The sequence below is a fragment of the Typopeltis vanoorti genome, chromosome 22 (genome assembly GCF_054136105.1).
Source record: "Typopeltis vanoorti isolate ZY-2024b chromosome 22, IOZ_Tvanoo_1.0, whole genome shotgun sequence".
Lineage (NCBI taxonomy): Eukaryota > Metazoa > Arthropoda > Arachnida > Uropygi > Thelyphonidae > Typopeltis > Typopeltis vanoorti.
In genome coordinates this window covers 53,529,265-53,555,518 of record NC_143570.1, presented here as the reverse complement: position 1 = coordinate 53,555,518, position 26,254 = coordinate 53,529,265, and the positions used below count along the sequence as shown (strand labels likewise).

At 34.1% G+C, this 26,254-nt stretch overlaps 1 protein-coding gene across 8 annotated transcripts in view; it reads left to right on the top strand.

Moving 5' to 3' along the window:
* The window catches only part of LOC150094422 (tyrosine-protein phosphatase Lar-like), a 1,380,317-nt gene that overhangs the window by 660,580 nt on the left and 693,483 nt on the right, over positions 1-26,254 (top strand). For all 8 annotated transcript variants that reach the window (XM_090412197.1, XM_090412199.1, XM_090412204.1 and 5 more), the window contains one exon: positions 21,275-21,559. In XM_090412197.1, the coding sequence (XP_090268323.1) occupies positions 21,275-21,559 (285 nt within the window). The remainder of the gene's footprint in view (positions 1-21,274; positions 21,560-26,254) is intronic.

Sequence of the window (26,254 nt, the reverse complement as noted above, 5' to 3'; positions counted from 1 at the left end):
TGCATAACCAATGCAACACGTTTTTATCATCTGTAAGTTACTTTATATACACCGTACCTGAATAATCCATATTGTATGATGTATAGTAAGTATGCGCCGTGCAGTATCCGTAATATATTACGGATTCATCGTGTGTTATTAACTATTCTGTCCCTTGAATTCTGTAGAGTACAAAAGAGATATGACTGATTAAAATATTTGGAAAAACCAAAAAAAAAAAATTTTATTTTATTTTATTTATTTATTTATTTTTTTTTTTTTTGTAGAACAACTACTAACCCACTCGAAGTGGCAATCAAGTAGGTTGATCGGTAACGTCGCTTTATGCCACACACTTAAAACGAAAGTTAGCGGCTTGATTCCGGCTAAGCGAGTTAATCTTGACGTATATTTTCTGTCCCTTGTATTTTGAAATAGATGAGTTGAAGGAACCATGCTTGTGCGTCAAGTCAGACTGAAGGATACTGCTAACAAAGTTAGAGATATTAAAATTTGCTTCCTGAACAGAACTCAAGCATTTCGTTTGGGCAATATCTCCGTGATTTCTAACCCATCTTATTTACATATTTATTCCTTTTGTCCTCCATTTTTAAGCTGAAATGCATCCTGAAACCATTCGAAGACATTGCAAATCTGCAGATAATGCAATACGAAGTGCTGCCTATTCAACAGGCCTTCCAGAGGCGCATAGAACATGGGAAAGATAGCTTGAATCACAACAAAGAAGAAAATTGCTCAAAATAACTTGCATATGCTTTAATTTTGCTCTAAAAATTTCTCTCAAATATCTTGATCAGCCGTCTTGTGCATAATTTCCTTATAGCACATATGTAGGTCTTGTCTTGCACGGTTTGCACACGCAAAGTAAGTAACAGGTTATTTATTAATTATTTTAATCATCATGAATCATTATTAAGCAATATGTACTGTAAATGTATTATGATTATAGTTATTTAATCATAGTTAATTATAGTTATTCGACAATTAACAGCAGATTAATTTATCAAACGTAAATTCGTGTAATTAATTATCACTTATTAACTGTATTTGTGAAATTCGTTTAATGGAAAAGACGATGGAAGAAAGAAAATATAACACTGAGGAGGTCCACTATATAATATCTTAAAGCCAACCTAATTGTAAAGGTGGAATACAAAGCAGTTAGTTCTACAAAGACTGTCAGCTGGCGATCAAATGCTGAACTTTGAAATTACGTCGAGTTTTTGCAGACATTATCCTCGATAAATGAATACTCCTTTGTTTAGTGAAGGAGTTACATTCCTGATACGAACTGTTTTGTTAAGCACAAATCTTTAAAACAATTTTTCTTTGTGTAATTTAAACATGTATGAAGATATATCGAAAGCCTAAGCTTACCCATGCAACAAATGCTTGATTACCTTACGTAAAATAAAGCACTGTAAACACGTAATATACATATAGCATAGCTAGCAGTTAGTGAATATAAACTACAAATTATAAAGCACTCGTCCTCCCGATATTCAAGATCAGAAGGTTGAGTGTTTTCATGGCTTTCGTGACTAGATAATGATTGAGTTTCTAAAGAATTTTATGGACGTATAGTTGTATCTATTGCCTCGGAGAAAGTATATAATGTAATATCTTCATTTTGTACTACGGATCCAGCGCATTATCTCGTTATAAAGGAATGACTGACTAGCCAGGAGTGACCAGCCATTTCTGACTTCTCAACTTTTCTCTTGTTTTACAGGATAAAGATGCTATTCAGAAATAACCAGCTACAACCATCTAACTCTGCATTGCTACCAGACAGGTAAATTTAAGTGACCTTGGCTAGCTTTGGTTTTATTACGTTGTATTAAAAATTCAATATAAAAAAAAAAAGAAAAAATATTCCAGAATAACTTTACTTGGTGGTACTGAAAGAATGCCACGAGGTAGAGAGAATGGCAGGATTTTCCTTCCGCAAAACACCCGAGAGAGCACACACAGTCGATTAGGTATTAATTCGATGGTTCAAATTTCGTGAATTTGAGGCTAAAATTCTTAAATTGAAGCTTTCCTTTACAACTGTATATTAACTGGAGTAAAATATTTATGCAAATTCGCATAGTATATAAACCAAGCGCAAAGCCATCTGTACACCACATATTGCTAGTGGAATCATACAGCAGAGCATATATTATCTCCGTGTGTTTTTCTTAGTTATTTCGGAATTGATGCACAAAAAACCATGATATAGTGTAACTCATATTGGCAATCCATGGAATGGACTAGAAACAATGTTGAGAATGCTGGATTCGTTTTGCTGGAAGCATATCTTCCTATTTGTGGATAGATAAAATCTCCATCGATATAATGTGTTATGACAAATAGCCACTGCTGGGTTCAAGAGTTATTTAAAAAGTTCATACTCATATAGAATTAATCTTCAAATATAGTCAAGAACACCCTAAATGAAGACTGTATAAAATGGCTTAGCAATGAACATTATACACTTAGAATAAAGCATGTAAACAAGTAATTATCGGTTCACAGTGAGCATAGTTTCCTTACTCAATACTCCCTTTCTAGCGAATATAATAGGTACTTAACAGTGCAGAAGTTAATAGTTCAGCTCGCATTTCAGAAAGGAAGGAGCAATTGGTATGTTTACTATCAAAGATCTACGAGCTGCTGAAAAGGAAATGCACATTTTGTATATCCCAACGGAGTGATTTCAAGAGCTCATGATTTCAAAGATAATCTTTACGACTCGAAGCACAAAAGGATGTAAAGTAAATTCAGATTTATTCAGAAATCTCTCACATATCCTTTAGCATATCTTTAGTTTGTACACTGAGCTCTTTTCTTTGGCATAATAGCTTTATATATCGAGCTTCCGACACACCCTTTCTTTAAAGCTTTTCTAGTATTCTCAGCCAACAAGCTTCTATTGTTTATAGCATTTATTCGTACCTATGACTCGACGTGGGAGTCATTGTACCTGCCAGCGATGCTGGAGGAGCTGTTTCGTGCGACATTCTCTCTCTCTCTCTCTCACACACCGACATTCTCTCTCTTTCTCTCTCTCTCTCTCTCTCTCACACACCGACATTCTCTCTCTTTCTCTCTCTCTCTCTCTCTCTCTCACACACACACACACACACACACACCTTCCCCTCCCGCCTATACAGTGATACCAAGCAGATATTAGACGCCTATAAGACTACTTACGTAGCAACGTGGCATCTTTCTCTTAGGAAAAGAGAGAGAGAGAGAGAGAATTTTCCGCAGAACCCACCATCTTTCGCAGTAAAAAGTGATAAATTTCTATTACGGTGGATGAAGACTGATTCCCGCTGCCATGGAGCGAGGTGAGAAAGCGCGAGCTGTGGGGAAAGGGGGAGGTAAGAGTACTAAGGGTGAAAAAAGCAGAGAAGAGGGGGTGTGGCGTCGATTGCAGGATGGTGAGCTATTGATAGCTGAGCTCTTGTTTCTTGTATTTTGTCGTACGCCTCACGTCTGCTTCGCTGATAGTTATTCTCATCACTAATGCATCCACTGAGCTCGGTCTGCTATGGAATGCAGATTTTGCAAGCGTAATGGCTCTTTCTTAACAACCGAAGCTTGCCTGTTGTTAGAGGGCGGACTAAAACTTGTGTTTAGGAAAGGAATTTACTTTGCTGTTCAAGCCAGGAGTGGGTGAAAACAGCAATTTAGGAGATAAAAAGATCAGGACTATCTACATCTTTAATTTCAACAACATGTAATACTTTTCGTTACCTCAAAGTGGTTTTTGATTCTTATGACAATCAATTTTGTTATGAATATCTGTAGTATAGTGAATATACGTTTCTGTCAATGATCCCTGTTTCTTGTCTCAGGAAAATAGATGATCTTTGCCTATCTGGGAAAAAAGTGTCACATGTATTGAAGTTGTTGATTATCTACAGTTTTCTGTCTACCTTCAAATACTATTACTTGCTGATAACTGTTTCATTTCATGCTCTCACTCCATCTTGAAAATGATTGTAAAAAATTCTTAGAATAACTTCGTATGTCAGATAAAATGTTCAGGAAATAAATGCCACACGACATTTATTCAGAAGAAGTAGCATAGTAATCCCCGCACACACACACCTTTTGGCAGTTGCTTATGGGTTGTTTTATTTTATCAGGTTAATTCACGATTAAAAATATCACTAAAGCGACATCATAAGAAATTGGAGATTTCTTAGCCTTTGAAATGCAAATAGTTTAGACATATTTTAGTTAGCCATCATAATGCACATTACCACTATATATATAGCAATTTTAATCGATTTAATTTTATTTTTTGTCTTATACAGTAACATCGTTTATTATGATCCGTTCGGTGTGAAATTTCTCATCAAACTGCTAATTGTGTTCAATTAAGAGTGACAATTATTACCTGTAAGCTTCAGACATGCGTTTATATTTTCTCTCTTCTTTAAGGTTAATACTCTGCAGAATTTTGATCCACTCATCTATTTATTATGCTGTCTTGAATATAATATAATTATTATATTCAAGACAGCATAATAAATCCTTACCATGAAAGATATTTTAGAATATTTCATGGTAAGCAAGGGTAACCGATACTTGTATTTTGAAACTTAATATTTTTTGTTAAACCGAATATTATGATGATCAATAACCTTCAGCATGAGTTTTTTCGTATTTAAAACACACAATCTTTTATAAAAGATATAAAAGACAAGAAGAGTTCATATATTCTTATTTTTAAGGATTTCAGTAGCCTAAGAATGTTTTTTTTCGATGCTGATTCTCACGGTTATCTAATATTTATAACCGATTGGAAATTCACTCGTGAATTTCATTCTAGGTTTCTGTCTGATCTCTGAGATCAAGTCATGTGAAATCCTTAATAAAAATATTAATAAAAAGCGAGTATACAGATTATCAGAATTCATCTGTTCATTCTTTATTTTTTTTAAAAAAATATTATTTTATATTAAAATTTATTTGTCTACTTAGTATCAAATGATAATGGATATTTATTCTTCTTGAAATAAAATGATAATGTTAAGTTGAAGCCTTTCTGGCTCTTTTTTATATTGTATTTTTTTATGTTTTTAATTATAAATGGATGATAGGAAATTATATGAATCCTACAAATCATCACTAATAGGAACGCTTTCATAAATAAGCATGCTCAAAAAGATGGAAATGACAACTTTTGGTTTAACTAAAATCAGAGAATCATGATAAATCATTTACTCCATATTCTCTTATGATGATGTCTGTTGGTCATTAACCTAACCATTTCTTAGACGTAATGGCTGATAGATAATTATTCAATGATTAGGCAACTGAACCATTGACAACTCCTATCATTCACATCCGGTAAGTTATCTGGCATTAACATCTTCGCCTTGTCTTCCTCTCTTTTCTGCACTGTAAATATGAGGCAGAGAATTAATCTCACCTTCCTTTCCATCTCTCTCAACTGTTTCTAGTTATAATGTTGTGTCCTAAGTGCTCGATGCATGTACAATGCACTGCTGTTTCTCCCTACATGGAGATAGATAGGTTCATTATTTAATGTTCGCACTGCTTCAACAGTACATCCAGTACGACCTTTACTCTGAATATGGTTTACAGGAAGAGATCTTCATTTCTGCCGGCCATGCGGTGATGGAAATGAAGATTAATGGATGACTGGCAGAGCCGCATGCCTCTAGCGCTCTTGACGTCCTGTTTCTATAAAACTGTGAAACCTATTATTCAACATTACTTGACACCTTAACCGTGATAACGCGATATTTTCTTCGATAATTCTTTTCCCTTCAGTTTTTAACTTTTTTTTTTTCACCCAAACATGTATGCTGGAACATTGTCTTACGTTCAACCATTTGTTTCGGTATTGCGAAGAACTTATCACATGATTTTTTAGTCATTACATCCCGTGCACAAATAATTCTTTCCATTTTATATCTTTAATTTTTTGTAAGTTGAAAGAAACAATCATAATATATATTCTTTCATTATTCTCTTAAAGGGGAAAATTGTACTAACAGGGATCCTTACGAATTTAGCTACTGTCGACTAAAAACAGGGAAAAAAAATTATCCGGATATTTGACTAGAATTGTTTCCATTGTTGCTAAAGCTATATTTGTTTTATTATTGAACCTGCAGATAACCAAAATAAGGATTCTGTATAATAAAAACAAATTTTTAGATATCAGTGTGTATCTGTGGTGCTTAATGCATCTTCATTTGAATCACTGACGCACTTTATTGCCACAGTCAAATGATGACTACTTTTATTTCTTTCGTTACTACTTATATTAGAACTCCTCTCTCTCTCTCTCTGTTTGAGCAATATTTTCTCTGCTTTCTTCAGAAGATACCATTCGCTATCTCCAGAGATTGTCTGAGTTTGTTCTAAAACAAAAATGGAGATATCCGAATTATAAAGTATTCATATGTTATCGTAATGCACCTTGTAGAAGGTAATGGTAGCATGTATTGGTTTTCCTGAAGTTTTTCAAATGGAAACATATGCAATAAGATAACACACACATCTTGGAGAATCAAGGAGCGGGAGGGATGCAGACTATCTCATTCGCAATGAGAATGCAACTTTTTTTTCTTTTTAATTTTTATTTTTTATTTAAAAAAAAATAAGAAAATGTCTTTTAATTGTTGTGTAGTTAAAAAAAAAGTATCAGTCTTAATGAAGGAAGGAGAATGCATCACAGTGTATGGATTTGATTTAAAAATGAAATTATATTTTTAAAAAAATTCCATCGTACTATCGTCATATCGGAAAACGAATGTTGCAGAATATTTTTTCTGCAAGTTTTATTTTAAAACCGAACACTCAAATGAAATGCATTTGATTAAAGAGAAGGATGTACTGCAGATTGTATGCACCCTTCTCACTTTGAGGTATTCTTTCTTTAAACTAGCAACAAAAAAAAAAGAACCTTTCACGAGATAGCAACTTTTATGCATATTATTGCACATTTCTCTGAAAACGGTAACATTATGGGGGGAAAATGCATTTATTAGAGAGCTCTGTCGTTAGTTCAAAAGTAAGCAAGGAGGCTGTCATAGAATTGTATTCAGTACTTGCAGAAAAAATATTCCGCAGCATTTGTCTTAGTAGAAAAACAGAATATAATGTCAATCACAGAGCTACTAGCCCGAGAGGTAAAGAACTTTATTTTCATTTCATGATAATGAGCTCATATCTTTTCTTTACTTAAATGTTTGACATGTTCTTAAAATTATTCATGAAAGAAGATCAAAACTAGAATTTTTAACCAAAGAAATAAAAATGCACAGCTTTTTTTGCATATTATCAAATATCTTAAAAAACGTCTAACTGATGTTTTTAACAGATTAGTTAGAAAATATATAAAAACAAAGTTGGTGCCATTCTGAACAAACAAAGCACAGAACATTGTACGGTGTATCTGTAAAAATACTCCAAAACACATTACTACATTATATTTATAGTAGTAAAATACATTCTTTGACCTTAAAGTTCGTTTACTTCTATAAAAAAAAGTTAAAAAAACTTAGTTAATGCACTTAGGTATATTGTGCATAATAGATCTGGATATGCGTCAACAGATTTGCGAAAAGGGTAGATATTAGGATACAACAATCTTATCAATGACCATCTTCATGTGTACTTCACCGTTTTAATTTTAGTGACAAACCCGCCCGTATTCGAGATCTACTTGCACTAGTGAAAGACAATTTGTCACAAAAATGATATTTATTCACAGATGCAAGTACGGGTCCTAAACAAACATTTCACGGTTGAGTCCAGCAGAAATTTATATAATTCAATCGATATTTATTGCATGATGTGTCTAGAATCTATATTAAGGAAAGGAAGCAATGGAGTTTTGAAATTTAGAAACGATACGCAATGGCCTATGTCATTGAGACTGGGAAGGAAAAGGGGGGGGGGAACCCATACGAAATAATCGAGCACTCTTTCCCGAAGGAAAAGAGTATAGACGTTAGTACTTTTGGACGACTTCTTAGGCGTATCACCAGGTCTTCCTAGAACTTCTTACTTGTAAGTACACATGAAATGTGGTATTCGTGTCAGTAGTGCGATACGTCGAATCACACTAATACCTCATTTAGCATTAATGTTAGTTATCTGGTGCGTCTGATGTGAATTATTACCCCCCCCCCCCTTATGAAATAAGCATTAGGCGCTATAGTTTAATAGTACGTTATGAAGCTATTCAAATCGTTTATCGAACAACATAATTCACAGAGGGGGATTGACTAAAGTGCTCTCAATTCGCTATACCACACTCGATCATGGGCATGCCATACAGATTGCTTATTATCGTATGACAAATGCACAACCCTGTTGTTATAATAATCGACGTTGCATATGTAGATTGCAGAAGAGATGAAATTGTAGTAATAATAAAATAAATGTAGATCTGATGCACATTATATTAAACCAATATTATGATTAGAAAAGTTAAGTGAACGTATTGGTTGTTTCTTAAGTATTTTAAGTTAATTTTGTTGCGATTTGGAAATTCCTTTTATTAAGCTATAAATTGAAATATTGCAATTATAAATTAAATATTTATAATTGCAATATATATTGCAATTATAAATATTTATGAAACCATTTTATACTGTATATGTTCTGTATGTATTCTGTTTCTCGACGTTTTATTGAAAATAGGACTACAATTTATTTATCGAATGCCAGAGGAGATACCTATTCAAACCTGCTCCAACTCTTTTGCATTAACATGCCAGTAATCGACTAGGGATGTTACGCAGAGGAACTGGAACTGTTCGAAATGAACCGGACATTAGCTCTCACGAACAATACTAAACACCTTAATGAATGAATGTGTGAAATCGCGAGATCTGGGAGTGTGCTTACAAAATCAAGCACGCTATATCCCAGTGAACTGAAAAATATGTTAATTAAGCAATCAAATATCCTCGCAAAGGACCGTAAAGATAATGAAACGAACACGAAACGTGATAGCGAAATGTAAAAGTTCTAACGAGTGATTTAACACATGATATTGCTACGCAAGTGTGTTATACGTCGTGAAGGATACCAGCAGTATCGTTCTGTTGCCGTAGATGCCACTGTCTTAGCTTTTTCTAGTTCAGCATTATTATTATATTCGGAGTTTTGTTGCAATAATATTTCGTTTGATATTCCATACATTTAGAAATGTCCAAGAGAAATAACTTCAGCTTAATTGTTTGAATTCACCTAAAGAACTGCATTTTAGTTCTTAGAATTTTTAAGCAGAAAACGAAGAGAATCGTGGCGCTGTAGTCACTTGATTCAACCATATGTAGCCATTGTTTTGAAGTATTTTTATGTCTTCTGAAAGTCACTTTGTAATTCAGATATATGCTTTATGAAATCCAATTTGAGCATAAAGTACATTTATTTTTAATGCAGAAAAAACATATGTAGAAACTATGCCATTTTAATGAATCTTGATCATGAACGTAGGATATACGGTTGGCAGAGTTTTGCAATTTGGTTTTACCGTTTTAAATGTACAGAATTCAACATTACTTATACGCGTTCTGGTGCAGTGAATCTGCTATTCTGTGAGTGTTGGTTGTCATTAAATAGCGTGACTGCTTTTTAGTCAATCGCTCATTCCTGTTGTCATGTGCATTTGAGCTGTTTCTTTTGAAGCAAAATGTTAGAGGTTGCTTGGAAAATGGTCCTAACGCAGTTCGTCTGTCAGCAATTAACTCCAGTAAAATTAATTACCAAGTTCACCCTGGGCCTCAAATGGAAATTAGTCTTTGGGAAAAGTACCGTAGGTTAAACATGCAAAACATTTTTTTTCGTCTTGTTTTTGTCAAGCTAGTGATGTTAGAGAAGGCGCTGTGTGGTGTATAATGGATGGTTGACGCACTCCCTCCCTCCCTCCCTCTTTCCCTCCCGCCAGTCACACAACATAAACTGTGAATTTTTATCTTGTAATCCCCCCCCCCTCTTTCCTATCTGTTTGTGAAAAGCTTGCTTGTATAAGCTCCCTGAAACGATATACTCGTTGTTTAACCTCTTTGAAAGATTTAACAGCTGTTTTGTTTTCTAATCCAATCTCATTTTCACTTGTAAAAATTTCCTCTACCTTCTAAACAGTAATTAAAATCCTAAGCGTTGGGAAAAAAACATCAGTGTCGCGACTAAATTACAACACCTTAAATTAACAACTTCACAATAGGCATTTTCAAATATCTTTAAACTTCACTCCTAAGTCGCTATTTTGCCTTCGATGTTTTCCTCATTGCACATGGAGTTAATAGCGCGTGACAATCATTTATATAATACTCAACAATATCTATATTTTGGGATTAATTCGGACTTCACCAGAACTTTGCCTTATTAACGATTATGTTTACCACAGTTAATAATTATTCATGTTGCATAGTGGAATAATTTTTGGTCCAAAGAAACGATCGTGCGAGAATGAGGACATTTTATCTGCTTCAGAATGCTGAACAAACATCCCCTTTGTTTAACTGTGATACTTTCTACTGTTCAGGAAATTATTAAAATGTAATAAAAATATTAGAAGAATTTTTAACTATATGTTGTATCTTTGTGCTCCTCATGATCGTCACGCAAAAGCTTAACGAAGTTTTTAAATTATTCTCGTGACTAATTGGAATAATTCTTCAACATTAACCAACTAGTTGCGAAATAGTCGCAACCAAAAAAATTATTTATATAGTCTTCGTTTCATATGCAAATTGTGACATGAATATTTATTTATTGAAAGCTGGATATAGTTAATGAGTTTACTTGATAGATAATTTATTTAAAAAAAAAAAGAACAGGCAGTCAATTTTCATGTAAATGAATTTGTTTACTCACTCCCATTGTGCCTTTTATTAAAAAAAACAAAAACTCTTCAAACTGCAAATGAGTGTAGAAGAGAATACTGTTAAAGTTAAAACTCACTTTAGAAACAAACTCATAAATTTTTGGTCTCTTACTCTGAAATTCATCTTTACTTGTTCTATCAAGCCCTCAACAAAAACAGCTCCATAAAGTATATCTTTTGAGGGAAAAAACGAATCATTGGAAAATATGAACTATAATTCTAAATGTACACTACAATCTTAAAATAAACTTGAAATGAAAAAGCCAGTAACATACAGTAAAGAAGTGAAATACATGGCTTGGCATCGAAACTGAATTCCAGTTCCCGATTTTCATGGTACTCAGTTACTCAAACCAGTGGAATAATGAACGGCACGAGTTTGATCATCACTTATGGAGAAATTGATTTCTGTGACATGAAGTTCCTGATATGGCTGGGAAGTTTCCATAATCCAATTATTTGAATGAATAATACTCAAGATTTTGTTTCATAGATCATCTTCGTGATCTTTGTCGAGTATAATGGGATCTGCTTCCTTGTCATATTATGAATTAAGAAATGAGGTCCAAACATTCACGATGTCAAGAACAGATATTAACAGACATTATTCCGTAATACAGTTGTAACTTTTGCAAAATTTCTCATTAACATTAATGGCTATTCAGAGCGTAAATTCTTATATAATATCTCGGTTCTTGAAGTTTAAAAAGCTCCTGCGAATATAGAGTAGTTTATTGTGGAGAATCACTGCAAATTGAAAAATTAAACTGTTTTGATGGAGTGAACAATAAAGAAAGAATTCATGAAAACAAAACCGATCACTAATAAGAACACAGTATCTTTCCAAAGTATCATTCATGCGAACTCTTTGAATGAATAAGTTAAAGTCCGAGAGTAAGGAAATTATTCACATTGGAAGTCCAGAAAGGACTTATAACGAATTCTGTTTGTAGTTGGATTATAGAAAATAATTAGTGATGTATTTTTATACTTGTTACGGAACTGAGCAGTAATTTTCTGTATTTTCTTTGCCTGTTACTGAACTGAGACTCCGTAATTCATTTTGTTCTCAAAGATATTGTAGAACGAATGAAATTGAGCGTAATGGCAATCAGAACGGTATCTGGAAAAAATGGAAATTGCTGTTATCAAAAATGACTTATTTTTGACTCAATTAAAGTCAAAGAAAGAAAGAAACTGTTGTTTCTTTCCTCATAACATTAAATGAGTCATTACTAACCCGAAATATCTGTGCAGAATTTGATCTAAATAGGCAATAGCCTAAAGTTGGATGGATAATAAGAAATTTTATGAGAGTGAGAAAGATGTTATACTCACTGCAAAACTGCACTCATACAAACACTAAAGTTGATAGCGAAATTGGATAAACACAGAAAATATTCACCACAAAATTAAATAAACTCTAAAATGAAGCAGTCAATAGTTGAAGTAGGTTGTTTACCTCGGAAGCCTAGCACTTCGAAATGCCTCCTAGCTCCGCAGTCGATGCAAAGGGTCATTCACAGCCCTTTTTTTTTTTTTTTTTTTATTTCTACCTGGCAACCATTCTCTAGTGCTACTGTCGTGCTCTTACGTTGTACCATTGCTCACCTATCGTGTCGATTCCCTTTCACCTCATTGCCTCTTCCTCGCGTTACGTAACTGCTCTATGGCCTTAACGTCTGCTTTCAGCGGGCAATAAGCACACGGATAACTATGAAGCCACAAATAAACAAAGCTAAGATAACGATGTAACGATTCTTAGCAGAAGACTAACCAACAAAAGAAAAACACAGAGAGATCATTACTGTTAGCTCTTAAAGAATTTTGCTGCATCAAATAGTTATTACGGTATTCTTTTATCTCTTCGTCTACTACCATTTAAAGAAAGAGCAAATAATACAGCGGATGTCGCAATGAATAAAAGCAGACATTTTTAAACGACGAGTAAATTGATTTTATATTTACACTTAATAAACAACAGTGCTATTATTTTTCTGTGTTTAAATATTCACAGTTTGTTGTCTAGGGAAGATATTCGAAGAGTTAAAGGATTCTATGGAAAGAACATTGTTTGTAAACGAGTGAGAATTTATTACATTTATAAGGAAATAAAATTCATAAATTTAGAAGTTTATTGAATGGATGTGAGCAAATTATATTAATTATTTAAATATTTAAATGATAATGCACTAAAGATATACGATTCCATTGGATAACCATAGAAACAGCTTGGTAAGGAGGAAACCAAGATGAATAGGCAGGTGAGAAAAAACTGAGGTCTGATGAAACACCATTTCTTTCCCAAAAACAAATCTTGATTTGGCCTAAGTACGGTCACGCACTTCCACCGACATCATGTTATCTGGTATCATTTGTACTAGTGAATGCAAGCTGAGAAGTGTACATTGTCAGGCTGTTGTGTTGTTTAAAGTTGATATGCTTTGAGCGAACTGTCATTTTATATTTTAGGATAGTCGTATGTGATATTCCCTGCACTTTTTCTACGCATATTTAATTTTAAAAACTGCTTTGAATATCTGAAAAATAATCGAGTTCTGCGGTAAGCTTATTGAGTATCCATTTGAAATTAAAGATAATGTGTTTTATTGTTGTTATGTTGTTTACGATATGTTTTTTCTAACATATTATTGCGTTGTGAATGGCTTTTAAGGCACCAATATGTTATATCGATAAAGTGAATTATGGGATTTCATGGCATCAACTCCACAACCGTACTGGCGCACTCGCGACAGCCCGTAGTATACGTTTGTTTGGAACTCAAGCTCGCATTTTGTTTTCAAACACGCTACTGTCTTGTTGTACTTGTTCTGTTATTACAATTTTAAGTCTCTGTAATTCTTTATATACTTCTTTGATTGTGATACCTGAAGATGTTGATCAATTCAACGAAACTAGTAAACTAGTAGTATCTTTTCAAATATATCATGTCATCTTTTTATCTTTCGGTATCAGTCATTAAAGCTTTTTCATAATATTCCAACCGAGTAAAAATGAATTCTGAAAAAAAAAAAAAAAAAAAAAATATATATATATATATATATATACACACACACACACACACACACACACACACACACACACACACACACACACACACATACTGGCATGAATATATTTGAATAAAACAGGCAATCAGGGTAAATCCGTTTCTTGTACAATGACAGTATCTGGCTTGTTCAGCTTTGTAAAGGATGTGGAGTTGATGCTTTTCAATATATATATTTCCTCACATCCGAGAGGGCGCAAAAACGTACGACACAACAGTGTGTGTATATGAGTAAGTGATTCAGAAAAATAATGAACCGATTGGTGATATATTTCTTGAGCAAAAAAAGGAGGTTGTAATCAGTGGTGAGCTATGGAAATTTTAACAACGGGCTCGCATCGTTAAGAAAAAAAAAGCCGCATTTCACACAAAAACTTTTATTAATACAGCTTGTGTACAAATTCCAATCAAAAAAGTATGAAAGGACAATCAACCTCTAAAAGCTATCATTTTTAAACAAATATTTCATGATCTAATCATGAAATATTTGCACGCAATCAACTGTATTAATTTATTTTACGTAAGAAAAACATTTTTAACTATCAAAATATAATAAGAATGAAATATTTTATAATATTTTATAAAACATTTAATTGGCTACTGGTTTTACCATACGATTGGCTACCAGAAGGGAGAAGGGTTAAAGATATAGCATGGCTTATTTTATTTTTAAACTTGGGCGCATTAGTTATAGAGGAGTTGAAACAATAATTCCAAATAATCTATACACTGCCGAATAGACTAATTTTTGTTAGGTTACCGGATGAGTTTGTCGCTTAATATGTTTCAAAAAAAAATTTTTTTTTGAAAAAATAAAGTAAACAAGAAGAACAAGGGGCTCGCAAATTTGAGAAAAAATTAACAAAGGGCTCGCGCGAGCCCCTTATAGCTCATCGCTGGTTGTAATCCTTGAGGGTAAAAAAAGCCAAGGCGGCCAGAGTACATACTCTATTAAGAGGTAATTCACCGAACTCATAGCTTTCATCACTTCGGTCATGATTCCAAACAATAATAACAGCAATTTGAGGGGGGTGGGGAATGAGGAAGGTTATTCCGGAGGATGAAAGGGAAGGACGATGAGAAGTTGGTTCGGTAATTTAAAGCGGAACTGTATATGGATGTTGTTCGTTGTAACATCTTGAGAGGAAATTTGGGGAATGATGGTATTCAATTTGGTGGAGCAGCGCCCATAAAAATATCTGTAGAAAAGGCAGAAGTTATGACTATGAGAAAGTAACTGGATTGCTTTTGTGAAAAAGTTAAGCGGACTGCTCTTCTGGATAGCATTAATTATCTGCAAGGGGGGTTTTGGTACCGCTTCAAATGTGGGACAGTATTCAAAGGCTGGATGATTTTGAGATTTATATAATATTAGGGATTATACAGGTTGCGTACCAATATCTTAAACCAGATAGGACACAAAATTGTTCAAGACTGAGGAGGCTATGCAGGTAATGCGTTTGTGCTCGTAAAGAATAGAGGTGTAAACCAGCTTGAGAAGAAAAAGAAGAGAAACCTGCTATGACTGGAAGAATTTCTAGTGGTGAAGCTAAGCTCTTTATTCCAGCAAGGATTATTTCAGTTTCTTCGTTCGGATTACGAGTTTGTATCGAATGAAGGAAGAGTAATTATAATCGTAGCATGGAAAGCCACATATCTTTCTGAAGCAGAAATCAGATCATATCATTTGGTATCATGGATGTTCTAAATGATGTGGAAACTGAGAATGACTAGGTGATGGGTTTCGGGAGGAAAGGAAACATGACAAGTTTATGGTCTCGGTTATCAAAACACACACACACAGCATATTTGAAAGGAAAGCTGATTAAGAAAAGGTCTAGGGCATAGGTTCCCAAAGTGGGCGGTACCGCCCCCCCCCAGTTGGCGCTGAAACCTTCTAGGGGGGGCTATAGTGGGATCAGAAGCATTTGGGGGCATTCAGGCGGTCTAGGGGTCGGTGGCTCTTTATAGAAGAAATTAATAATATATATTTAAAAATTAATTATTTTCGTGATTTTGCGATTAGATAATCATTTAAAATTTAAATATTGAATTTTAATTCATCTTATGCCCGTCTTACACGATCCATTTTTTTATCAATTTTCTATTTCAATTATTTAATCATTTGAAAATTTACCATGTCAGATAGAAATAGATGTCAATTTTCTATGTCAGTGAGAAAATTGAACGTGTCATACAGGATATTTTAACTTCTATTTTTTATATACTTAAAAATTTATTCATTTTTTGCTATTGTAAAAATTGATCGTGCCATACAAGCTTTAGTCTATTCACGCAGCAGACGAGTCTTAACTAGCAGTAATAAAAGTCAACTATTACGTAGGTAATTCACTCAATTCGGCATGTTTTGACAGGAATATGGGTGCGCTTGCAGTGACTTGTTCCAAGCATGAGTACGATGGTATCGCAAACAAGTCAATGCATGCAAGTCGATTCGGGCTAGATTTCAAATCTATAAATACCAGCGGTTTAGGAATAAGTTTCATTATTTGTGCTTTGCCAACAATCATCAGTCGAAAGTGTGATAGATAAGTGGAGTCATACAAAGTGTAAATTAAATCTTTTATTTTGTGAATATTTTTGCAAATTTTATTACTTTGTTATGTCTGAATATAAGAAGAAATGTCGACAGTACAGAATTGAGTATTTGAAATATGGTTCTATTCAGTCTCAAATATTTGAAATATGGTTTTATTCAGTCTCAAATATTTGAAATATGGTTTTATTCAAACTATTATAATGGGGGACGTTACAAAATTTATGTCTTGCAAAGTGGGCGGTGGCCCAAAAAAGTTTGGCAACCTATGGTCTAGGGCAGGGTTTCCCAACCTTTTTGTTTCCTAGAACACATTCTAAAATACCGATAGGGCGACGGGCACCATCTATTTTTTCAAGCAAATTTTTTGAATTCTTTTGTTAAATGAATACATACAAAGTTTACATTATAATCAAATGTTTTATTACTTAAAAGTTTACATTATATAAAAATTTAAATATATATATGTAAGTTAGTGTGATTTTTGGCATTGCATTTCATTGGCCAGTGCTTCATAATTAGGAGAATATGATGATATTCCAGTTCTTAAACTGGAATGAACAACTTCGAATGTGCGTCTACTTTACATTGTATGCGTTTAATACTCGTCATGTGTCATTAACGCATGCATCATATAGCATGCCATGAATTGTTGTGTGATTATTTCAAACTATACGGCACACGGTTGAACAGCGGCGGGCACACACAAATTGGCTGACGGGCGCCATGGGGCCCGCTGGCATAGGGTTGAGAACCCCTAATCTAAGGTGTTGAAACTTTCCATTCTTGTAGGGCAGACGGACGATTTATGTTTAGGTCATTATTACCAGCGTAGTTCGGCATCTCTAGCCGAATGCAGTTAGAGAAGGCAAGGGACTCTGAGGAGTGAACGATGTTGGCCGTAAAGAAAATGACCTCACTTTGGGTCGAAAGTCAAACTTCAGTTGTACTTAATCAAAGAGATTAGCATGATTATCAGTGTTGAGCGTACTCATAAAGTTGTAGATAAATGCAGCAAAGTATGGTATATCAAAAAAGAGTTGATTCTTTGGCATGCAATATTAGATATTGCAAATGTCATTTTTTACTGAAGGAATCGTGTACAGTAGTTGTTCAGACTGATTGTTGAGGTTTTGTGAAGAGTGAGTGGTTTGGATTCTTGTATACAGTAGTGGACATCATTTATATTTGTTTTGTATCAAGGCTACGAATGTTGGAGAAGTGAAAGTTCTGCTTTTACCGCATGCCGTATTAATAGTGTGTTCATTCACAAAAATCTAACTTAAGAATAATTACCGAATTGTTGTTTAATTTTTTTTTTTTTTTTTTATTTTAGCCCGAACACGCTACTGCTGCTAAGCGCTGGTAACAGGGGCGCGCCGGCCATATGTTCAATGTGTACGACGCACTCAGGTGCCTGGATAGTAAAGACGCCAAAGAGGAGGAAATACTTAACTTGTTTTAAAGTGATTTTTTTATTGGAGGGGGGGGGGCGCCTGTGTGCCAACTAAAGTTTTGCACACAGGCGCCGGACACTACTGGCGCGCCCCTGGCTGGTAATAGTCTTGTTTGTAGACAAGGAAATAATTTACATAAAGGATTGTCACACATTTCGTTCAAGTGTCTTAAATTTAAACGGTTTATAAATACACTTCACTTTTAACGAGATTGATCCATCTGTACTGTACTTTGCGCTACACTAGATGAACAATAACAAAAACAAATGGTCGAAAGCATTTTATCAATATTTCGATTAGTTAGTTTTATTTTTGAAAAATTCATTTAACTAGCCAGCGTGTCTCAAATAATTTTGAGATTCTAGCTTTATATCTTGGTCATTATTTAAAATAATGACCAAGATTTAAACCAAATCTGGTCTAAACCAAGATTTAGACCAAAATTAAAATTAATAAAAATATCGATTAATTACCGGTCATAACATACCGAATTTACATGATATATGGATTGAGTTACCTCTGATGAGTCCTCATGTTAGTCTTTTATTTGTGTGTGATCAAAAAATTCGCTAACTTGACTGTTTCATACTCTTTGATTCACCATTTAGAAAACTCGAAATGCCTGCAATAACGTAAGCTTGTAAATTATATCGCTCTCAATAAAAAGATTTTTAAAATTTAAATTATTTAAAAGGATACTAAATATTCATGTATCTTACTAAGTAGGCAAACTGATACTTGAGCTTTTTCTTAACAAAATATTCCATGTTGTTTATTGTGTCATATACTGCATTACTTAGTACTAACGTTTTTTTTTATTATTTTAGAACTTCTTATAGACCTTTGAGAAAACCTTAGTGTTTTCTCAACGGTCTATAATTCAGTCCCAAATTCAGATTCTATTAGTTGGTCTAATATAGGAGTAGAAAGGTTTATACCTCGAAGAGAGAAATTATTTGCGCACTGATGTGGTCTGAAGCAATGGGAATCATGCATATCATATATTATTCCTTGATATATGCTAAGTGATATATATTTCTAAGTCAACTTTCAGTTACATGACATCGTTGAACAGGGTAGAATATTAATAATATGACATAATTTGTATCATTAATGTATAGTATTTAATATTCTGGTAGCAAGGCTTATACGTTGGTCATACATAACTGGTAATTAGCTTATGGAATTAACAACGCATATAAAGGATATTAATTAAAGGCAACTTTAATGAGCAGGCAGGATTTCAGAACATGAAGACTACATCCGGTTTCACCAGTACAGCCACTCTGGGCTGGCAGACCATGCCTTAGATACACGCCAAAGAATTCGTTGGAAGAAAGCTAAAATAATACACCGCAGCAAATTCAAGTACGAAAGATTATTCAAGGAATCATCAGCAGCTCTAAAAAACGTTCCAAACCTCAACAAATTTGGGTGCATGAAATTACCCCAAATTTGGGAGACTTACATTATGAGAATTTCAGCTCAACGGCCAAGACAATCCAATTAGCCCGCCAGAGGGCACCATTAGGACTTTAGGAACAATATTAGTTTCTTGCCTTCTTCGTCATTTGCTTTTGTTAGTGCCTACGTGCACATACCATATTTTTATGTTCCTGAAGATAGCAACGTGACTTTGCCTAAATATTGAAGTTATTCATTAAAGTTGCCTTTAATTAATATCCTTTATATGCGTTGTTAATTCCGTAAGCTAATTACCAGTATTTAATATATTGGCGAAAAACGTTCTTGAGAAATGGGATCCCGGTGTTTCTCTAGCTGAATACTTAAGATTTCTTTAAGATATATACTCACGAAAACACACAAATGAAATGTCCTAAGAAATATTCACAATAACTTGAGTTATCGAAGCGTTAGTATTTATATATTTAGTTTTGTTACTTAACTGTTGAATTCTTCAACCAAGCTTTGAGATAAAGTCTCGCGCATATACACACACAAAGCACCTCATCAGTCTTCGAAAGATGATAATTATATGCTGCACGCTGGATTTTTGCACGTCACTTAATTTTTTTTCCCCATATACGTTTTCATCCTGAAAAACAGTGACTTTTTTTTTTTGCAATGTGTATTCCAATGCCCCCCCCCCCTTTTTTTTTTTCCTGCTTGCGCCGCCTTCTGGTCAGCCCAAGCACAATTTAAGAAAAGAATATTTATGCTTTATTTCAGTGTCTTTTCCTCCACAAAATATCCTACAAAATAATATCCAAGCTCGATACCAAACTACATGATATATATAAGAAAAAAAAACATTTCAAGCCAAAAAGAAGACTGCATTTTTGTGTTTTTATTATTCGTATTTCGTTATTTTCCATAACCACGTCCTTGTTATGCAATTTTTTTTAATCAAAAATCATTATTTACACTTTTATTGCGTTACCTTTTTTTCGCAGGAATATCTACTTTCTCTAAATCAACAGTGAAATCGGAAATCGCGTGTCGTGTTCCTTTTAATCCTTTGTGAATTCGTTTTCAGTAAGCATACTGAAATCATTCATCGAAGGATGAGAAGTTTATACCATTACACAATTGATATTATATAGTTATACATTATATACGAATTATATAATTATACAAACGTCCAGAGTCCACAGACTTAACACGAAAGGTCTATTCTGCCTTACCCATATCTATCATATTGAAACATAAATCATTCACAATACATTCACGCAATGCATTCCACTTACCCAGCATGACCTTCTTCGAAAAAGTACCTCTATCCGAAAAATCTCTTTTATATCTGTATATTTCTAGAACAGAAAACGTTAAGGATAATTTCACGACAAAGAAAAGACGCATGTTGTGAACTTCGCCATTCTGAACATATATCCTCGGTATGTATTACCTCTTAAAATGTTTCTGGCTTCTGCAATATATTTATTTTCCTTTGCTTTTTGAAGGTCATATGTTTGCTGTCGTGTTCTCTTCAAAACAAGAGGAAAGGGAAAAAAAAAAACATTTTGTTATACATGATCGCTTTCAACATTTTCATTTCTTGAAGTAAATTTCTCCAGCAAGCTATGCATTCCTATACCTGCATATCCGAGCTCAGTGGACTAAGGCAAATAACTGTTGAATCATTCCCTAATATTATACTTTATTTAGGTTACAATTGCCACGATGGTTATAAATGCTTCACCTGCTCTGCGCATTTTGCATAGCTGCTTACAATTACGGAATTAAAAAAAAAAAAAAAAACTCAAGGATGGAGTGGAATTCCGAAGCTCATGGTAATATTTATTATATCCTTCTTTCATTCATTGTTTTTTTTTTTTTTTCCCTTTTCGCAGATCCTCCCCGAATTGAGACGGCCCCTGAGGATCAAGTGGTGATCACGAATGGTGTAGCCAGCTTTGTGTGCACGGCTGTTGGCAATCCCAAACCGCAGATCGAGTGGCGGAAGAACGGCAAGCGGGTTACTACCCAGCGCTACACTGTCCAGGAGATGCCTAACGGTTCCGTTCTTCGTATTAACCCTGCTAGGACCGGCAGGGATGAGGCTTCTTACGAGTGTGTCGCTGAAAACGGAGTAGGAGAGCCAGTTCGAGCCATGGCCACTTTGACAGTGTTATCGGGTAAGTCGTTCTCCTTTTTCTAAAACGATGTTAGTTCACTTTTTCTTTGGTAGAGAATTTTAAATATTTCTCGACTGCACTCTGTATGGATTGCGTGCGACAGCACTCTTGCTTTCCTTTTGTTGACATTACAAACTTGTCATACCTGATGTTTATACATTGTACAATATCTAACGGTGTGCAGTTATTGGCTCTCCGAATTGGAGGTTATATCACGTAGAATTTCTTCATTCGAATGTGAACAAATAACGCAATATAGCTCTTCTTGATGACCCATTGGCATCTTTATTACGTTACAAGAAAGATGTATTTATTTATCATAGCATGTTAAAACTGCATTAGCCCACGTATTATTGGGAGGATATAAATAGCAATTATACTGAGAATTTTATGACATCTATGTAAATTTGTTCTGCAGAGTTGATAAAACAGGGTTAGTAAAAGCTTTGATGACAGTGGTTTCGAATTCCCCCCGTAATGTGGATATTTATAAAATTCTTGACACTTAAGGACTTTTAAAACTTTTTAACTTTGTACTTGCTCTCCAAATAAATAAATAAATTGAAATATAACATTAAATACTTGATAGAGGCTTTCGTTTGATTGTCAGCAGCACCTCATTGCTTATGGCTAGCGCCTGGAGTATATTAAAAATAAAATCGATTAATGATAAATTAGTCACATAAGTTACAGTTATACTATGAAATTATTCAGGAAGAGATAATATTGTGATACATGTTTCTTCTGTAACGGAAGCTGTATCAAGATTTTTCACTAAGTTGGAGAATATATTATATTTAACAAGAAATTATATTCTTAGTTTCATCCATAAATAATCCACAACACAGTTCGTTCTCAGCATTTATAATATCATGTACTCAAAGGAAGCTTGATGTGAACTCTATATACGCTAGTTTAGTCGTGAATAAATTTCACATCCAAATTTTTATTTACTCATAAACAAACAAGCGTGATAATTGTGCAAGTGCTTCAAAAGCACGCATGGTTGCCGTATGCGGCTGTTCTAAGTCGTACTTTATTGGGTTTGAAGAATGGCGAAACGACGGATATGTATTTATCTCACCACAAGAAAGTCTGCTGATTAAAGATTCGGAAGTCTTGTTAAACAGCATTTTAACTGCACGACAGTTAAAATGTTGTTTAACTGTTGAAGTATTGCTTGAAGTATGACACCATTTCATCATTAACTGCATTCCAGATAGCTATGTAAGAAATGCACCAAACAAATCACATTGTCTGTTTCTTTGTTTGGATGCCTACAGGTAAAAGAACGCTATAGTGCTATTAGAAAGGCAAAATGAAATACATCAGAGGAAGTCGTGGTCCGGGTAAGTTAAGCTATGGTTATAATTAATCTCCACAGGCATCGAGACCCAACTCAGATCCCAGAAGAAACATTTTTGGGCCCCCAAGGAATAATTCAATAAAATTCAACCTAAATGCACCACCTATTCGAACTTATCATATGGTATCATTTTTCAGACAAAAAGATTTTAATCATTTTTCTCACTTGGACACCCTTTTCTATATACTGTATATTTCTTTCAAAATTTCATATTCTTATAAGCACCATTAACACGCATTACCAGAAGCCTCATTCTTAAAAGTTATATAAACTGTATAGTTTTTAAATAAAATACAGTATAATTAGCAACATATAAATTAATTAGGATTATTGACATGGGGAAGAGAGAGAGAGAAATAGGAACTCCTTAAAAGTTTAAATTATTATATCAAATTAAAATTAATTTATACTTGGAAAAGTAGTTGCGTATCAGACATATAATTAAAGAAATTGCTTTTAACGTCATTATGCTACTGACGGAGGAATTCTAATCCGGGAGGAAGAGAAGACATTAGATAATATCATTTCATTCGGCTTCCATTCTATTTGTGTGCAGGTAAATTACGTCTGAATTGTTGGTCGCAGATGGTTGTGCTCAAGATTGCCCCACTAAACAATTTTCTGCAATTGCGCATCTTTTCCTTAGGTATACAATAGGCACATGAAAAGAGAAGTTTGAATTTTAACAATATGCATTAAGTGTACATTTTAGTGATAATAATTAAACTTTAGATAGCTTGCAGTACGATTTGGTATATTGGTCATATCCGCATAACTGAATATTTTCAGCAATAAATAATAATAAAATTAATAATAAAGAAATAATATCGCGCTTCGTTTGATAGGAGAAAGTATCTTAGTTTACATATTGTATGAAGCAGTTATAATTATGCCGTCTGTTTCTCGCTTTATGGTTTTTATGCTTCCCAAAGCGGTACTGGCCTTAAAGAAAAGAATTGTCCCCAAATACTAGTTGCGGAAAAGCAGGTTCCGCAGGTTTTCTGACAGTGAAACCCATAAGTTTGAAGATAACACTTAAAATGCATATACTATTCACATTTTAATTATGACTTACTCCTCCAAGTAGCCCAAGGACTCATCGCGGGACAGAAGGGCATTCTACACATCTACGTAATTCATTACGCACTCAATCGTCCATTAATACACCGTATAATCCATTTTCATACACCGTCCACTGACCGTAATTAAAATTTCTTAGGAATCTAAATGGCAAGTTACTTGGCTGTGACAGGCCATTGAGCTTAACATGAAAGATAGATGGGATGGAAAGAATATTACGGCAAAGTAATTTGCATATTATATTTCTTAAATATCAAGTTGGATTAGGTTCTCTTCTTTCCTTTCCCCAAAGTAATCTATTGGGAAAGATTTAAATCTTGGCTGAAATCAGAAGGTTGCTCATTGGGGACCGATTCGTTTTGGTTATTTTCAGTACAATGTTTGCTCATGATTTTATTATATTTATGTATATTAAAATCTTAAACTCATATATTAAACTTCTTTTGCGAAATAATTGCACAAAAGTAATTTTGTACGTACGTTCTTTATACAATTCAGTAACACAGAAATAAAATTAAGTGAAAAGCAGGAAGAAGTAAAATATTACAAGGATAAATATGGAGACAATAATTTATCATTCCCTCCTTACAGAAACCGTGAAAAGTCTTAAGAGATGCCTAAGTTAGCCGTAATTGCTAATAAAATACTTAGGGCATTTTTTTTTTCAGGCATTTTTTCAGACCAAGAAGCATTTTTTGTTTGTTTGTAAAATGAATATGTTCGTTTTTCATATTTCTCTTTGGCAAAGCTAAAACCAAATAACATAGTATCAACTTGAAGCCGAAAAGTATTAATTGATATCCAAACAAAATTTCAATATTTTTATCTTATTATTATTATTTTTTTCTTCCTTTTAAGAAAATAGTTCTCAAGTATTTTTGCATACAGTCACTATGACTGCGGATTTGAATGATTAATGGGTCGCCAATGAGAGAAGACCGTTAGGGCATACTTTCACTACGGGAGATAGATATTGCAGTTACAGAATATTTTATAGTATCCCAACCATGAAGGGTTTAAGTACCGTGGATGCACCTTTAAAGTTAGATGATTGAGACGCCATTATATACTATAATAATGGCATCTTATGTAACAAATGTAACTTATATTTCAATTCACTTCAGACCTCCAGAAAGCAAGATGACAGTACTATGTTGCGATGAAGATCAAATGTCATCTGAAAACTTTCACAAACATCTGTTCCACAGTAGGATTTGATATTTTATGTGCTTGGCAAGATTCTGACCAGACATGTAAAAATCACATTCAACAAACTCAATGCACATAATCGAAACTTTTATAACAGCTTTTTTGGCTGTGAGTAAGTTAGCCGTCTCATCTCATATCAAGGTGCTAGGATTTTCCTTCTGAAAATTCAGAGTTTTATTCCCTAACAACAGACAAAACTGTCCTGAGAAAGCACACGCATTTAATACATATAAATACAGACCTCTATAGACTTCACTAGTTGTTTTAACGTGAATCCAGACAAACCCAGCCCAGTCGTAGTGATCTAATGCATTTCACCGCATTTCTCTGTACAAGAATAATAACCGTCCTTGCTAACAGATGAGGCCAATTACTGATTCAATATGTTGGACTCTGAAAACGCACTGCCGCTGTCTAGACAACCTTAGAGAAAATAAAATTTCTTATAACTAATCCATTTTATAGCTGACAACGCTAACTGTGGTAATACCAACCCGAACATTTGATCGAATGTCCAAAACTAACGAAGCTGATAATGAAATCACACCGATCTTTTCTTAAGTTTTGTTGGAAATTTTCAACAAATCCAAGTTCTTTCGCGGTCATCAGATCCTCTGTTATTATTACTTTCATACATGTTGGCATATTAGTAACCTTGGATGGCATCACCGTATCGATATACGTTGAACTACCAATTGCAATATACTGTCATTTCCCCAGGTGTGGTTTCGACTAGGGTGGTTCCCATAGTCCTAATATAGTTATTATTATGCTACCGGGTGGTGTTGGGAGGGAGACTGTTTGTATCGCTCTAGGTGTATAAATACACACGTAGCATAAAAATGATGTAAATTAAATGCTGGTTGCATAAGAAGCGGAGGGAAATGCAAATGATGCAATTATCATACAAAATAATGTCTGCCGTGCTTGTAAAGTAACAGGAAACAGCAGAGGCCAAGATCTCTTTCCTGACCATAATACTGGAAGTATTAGTTTGGATTTATCTATGATGAATTTATTGAACAGGTATGTAATAATCC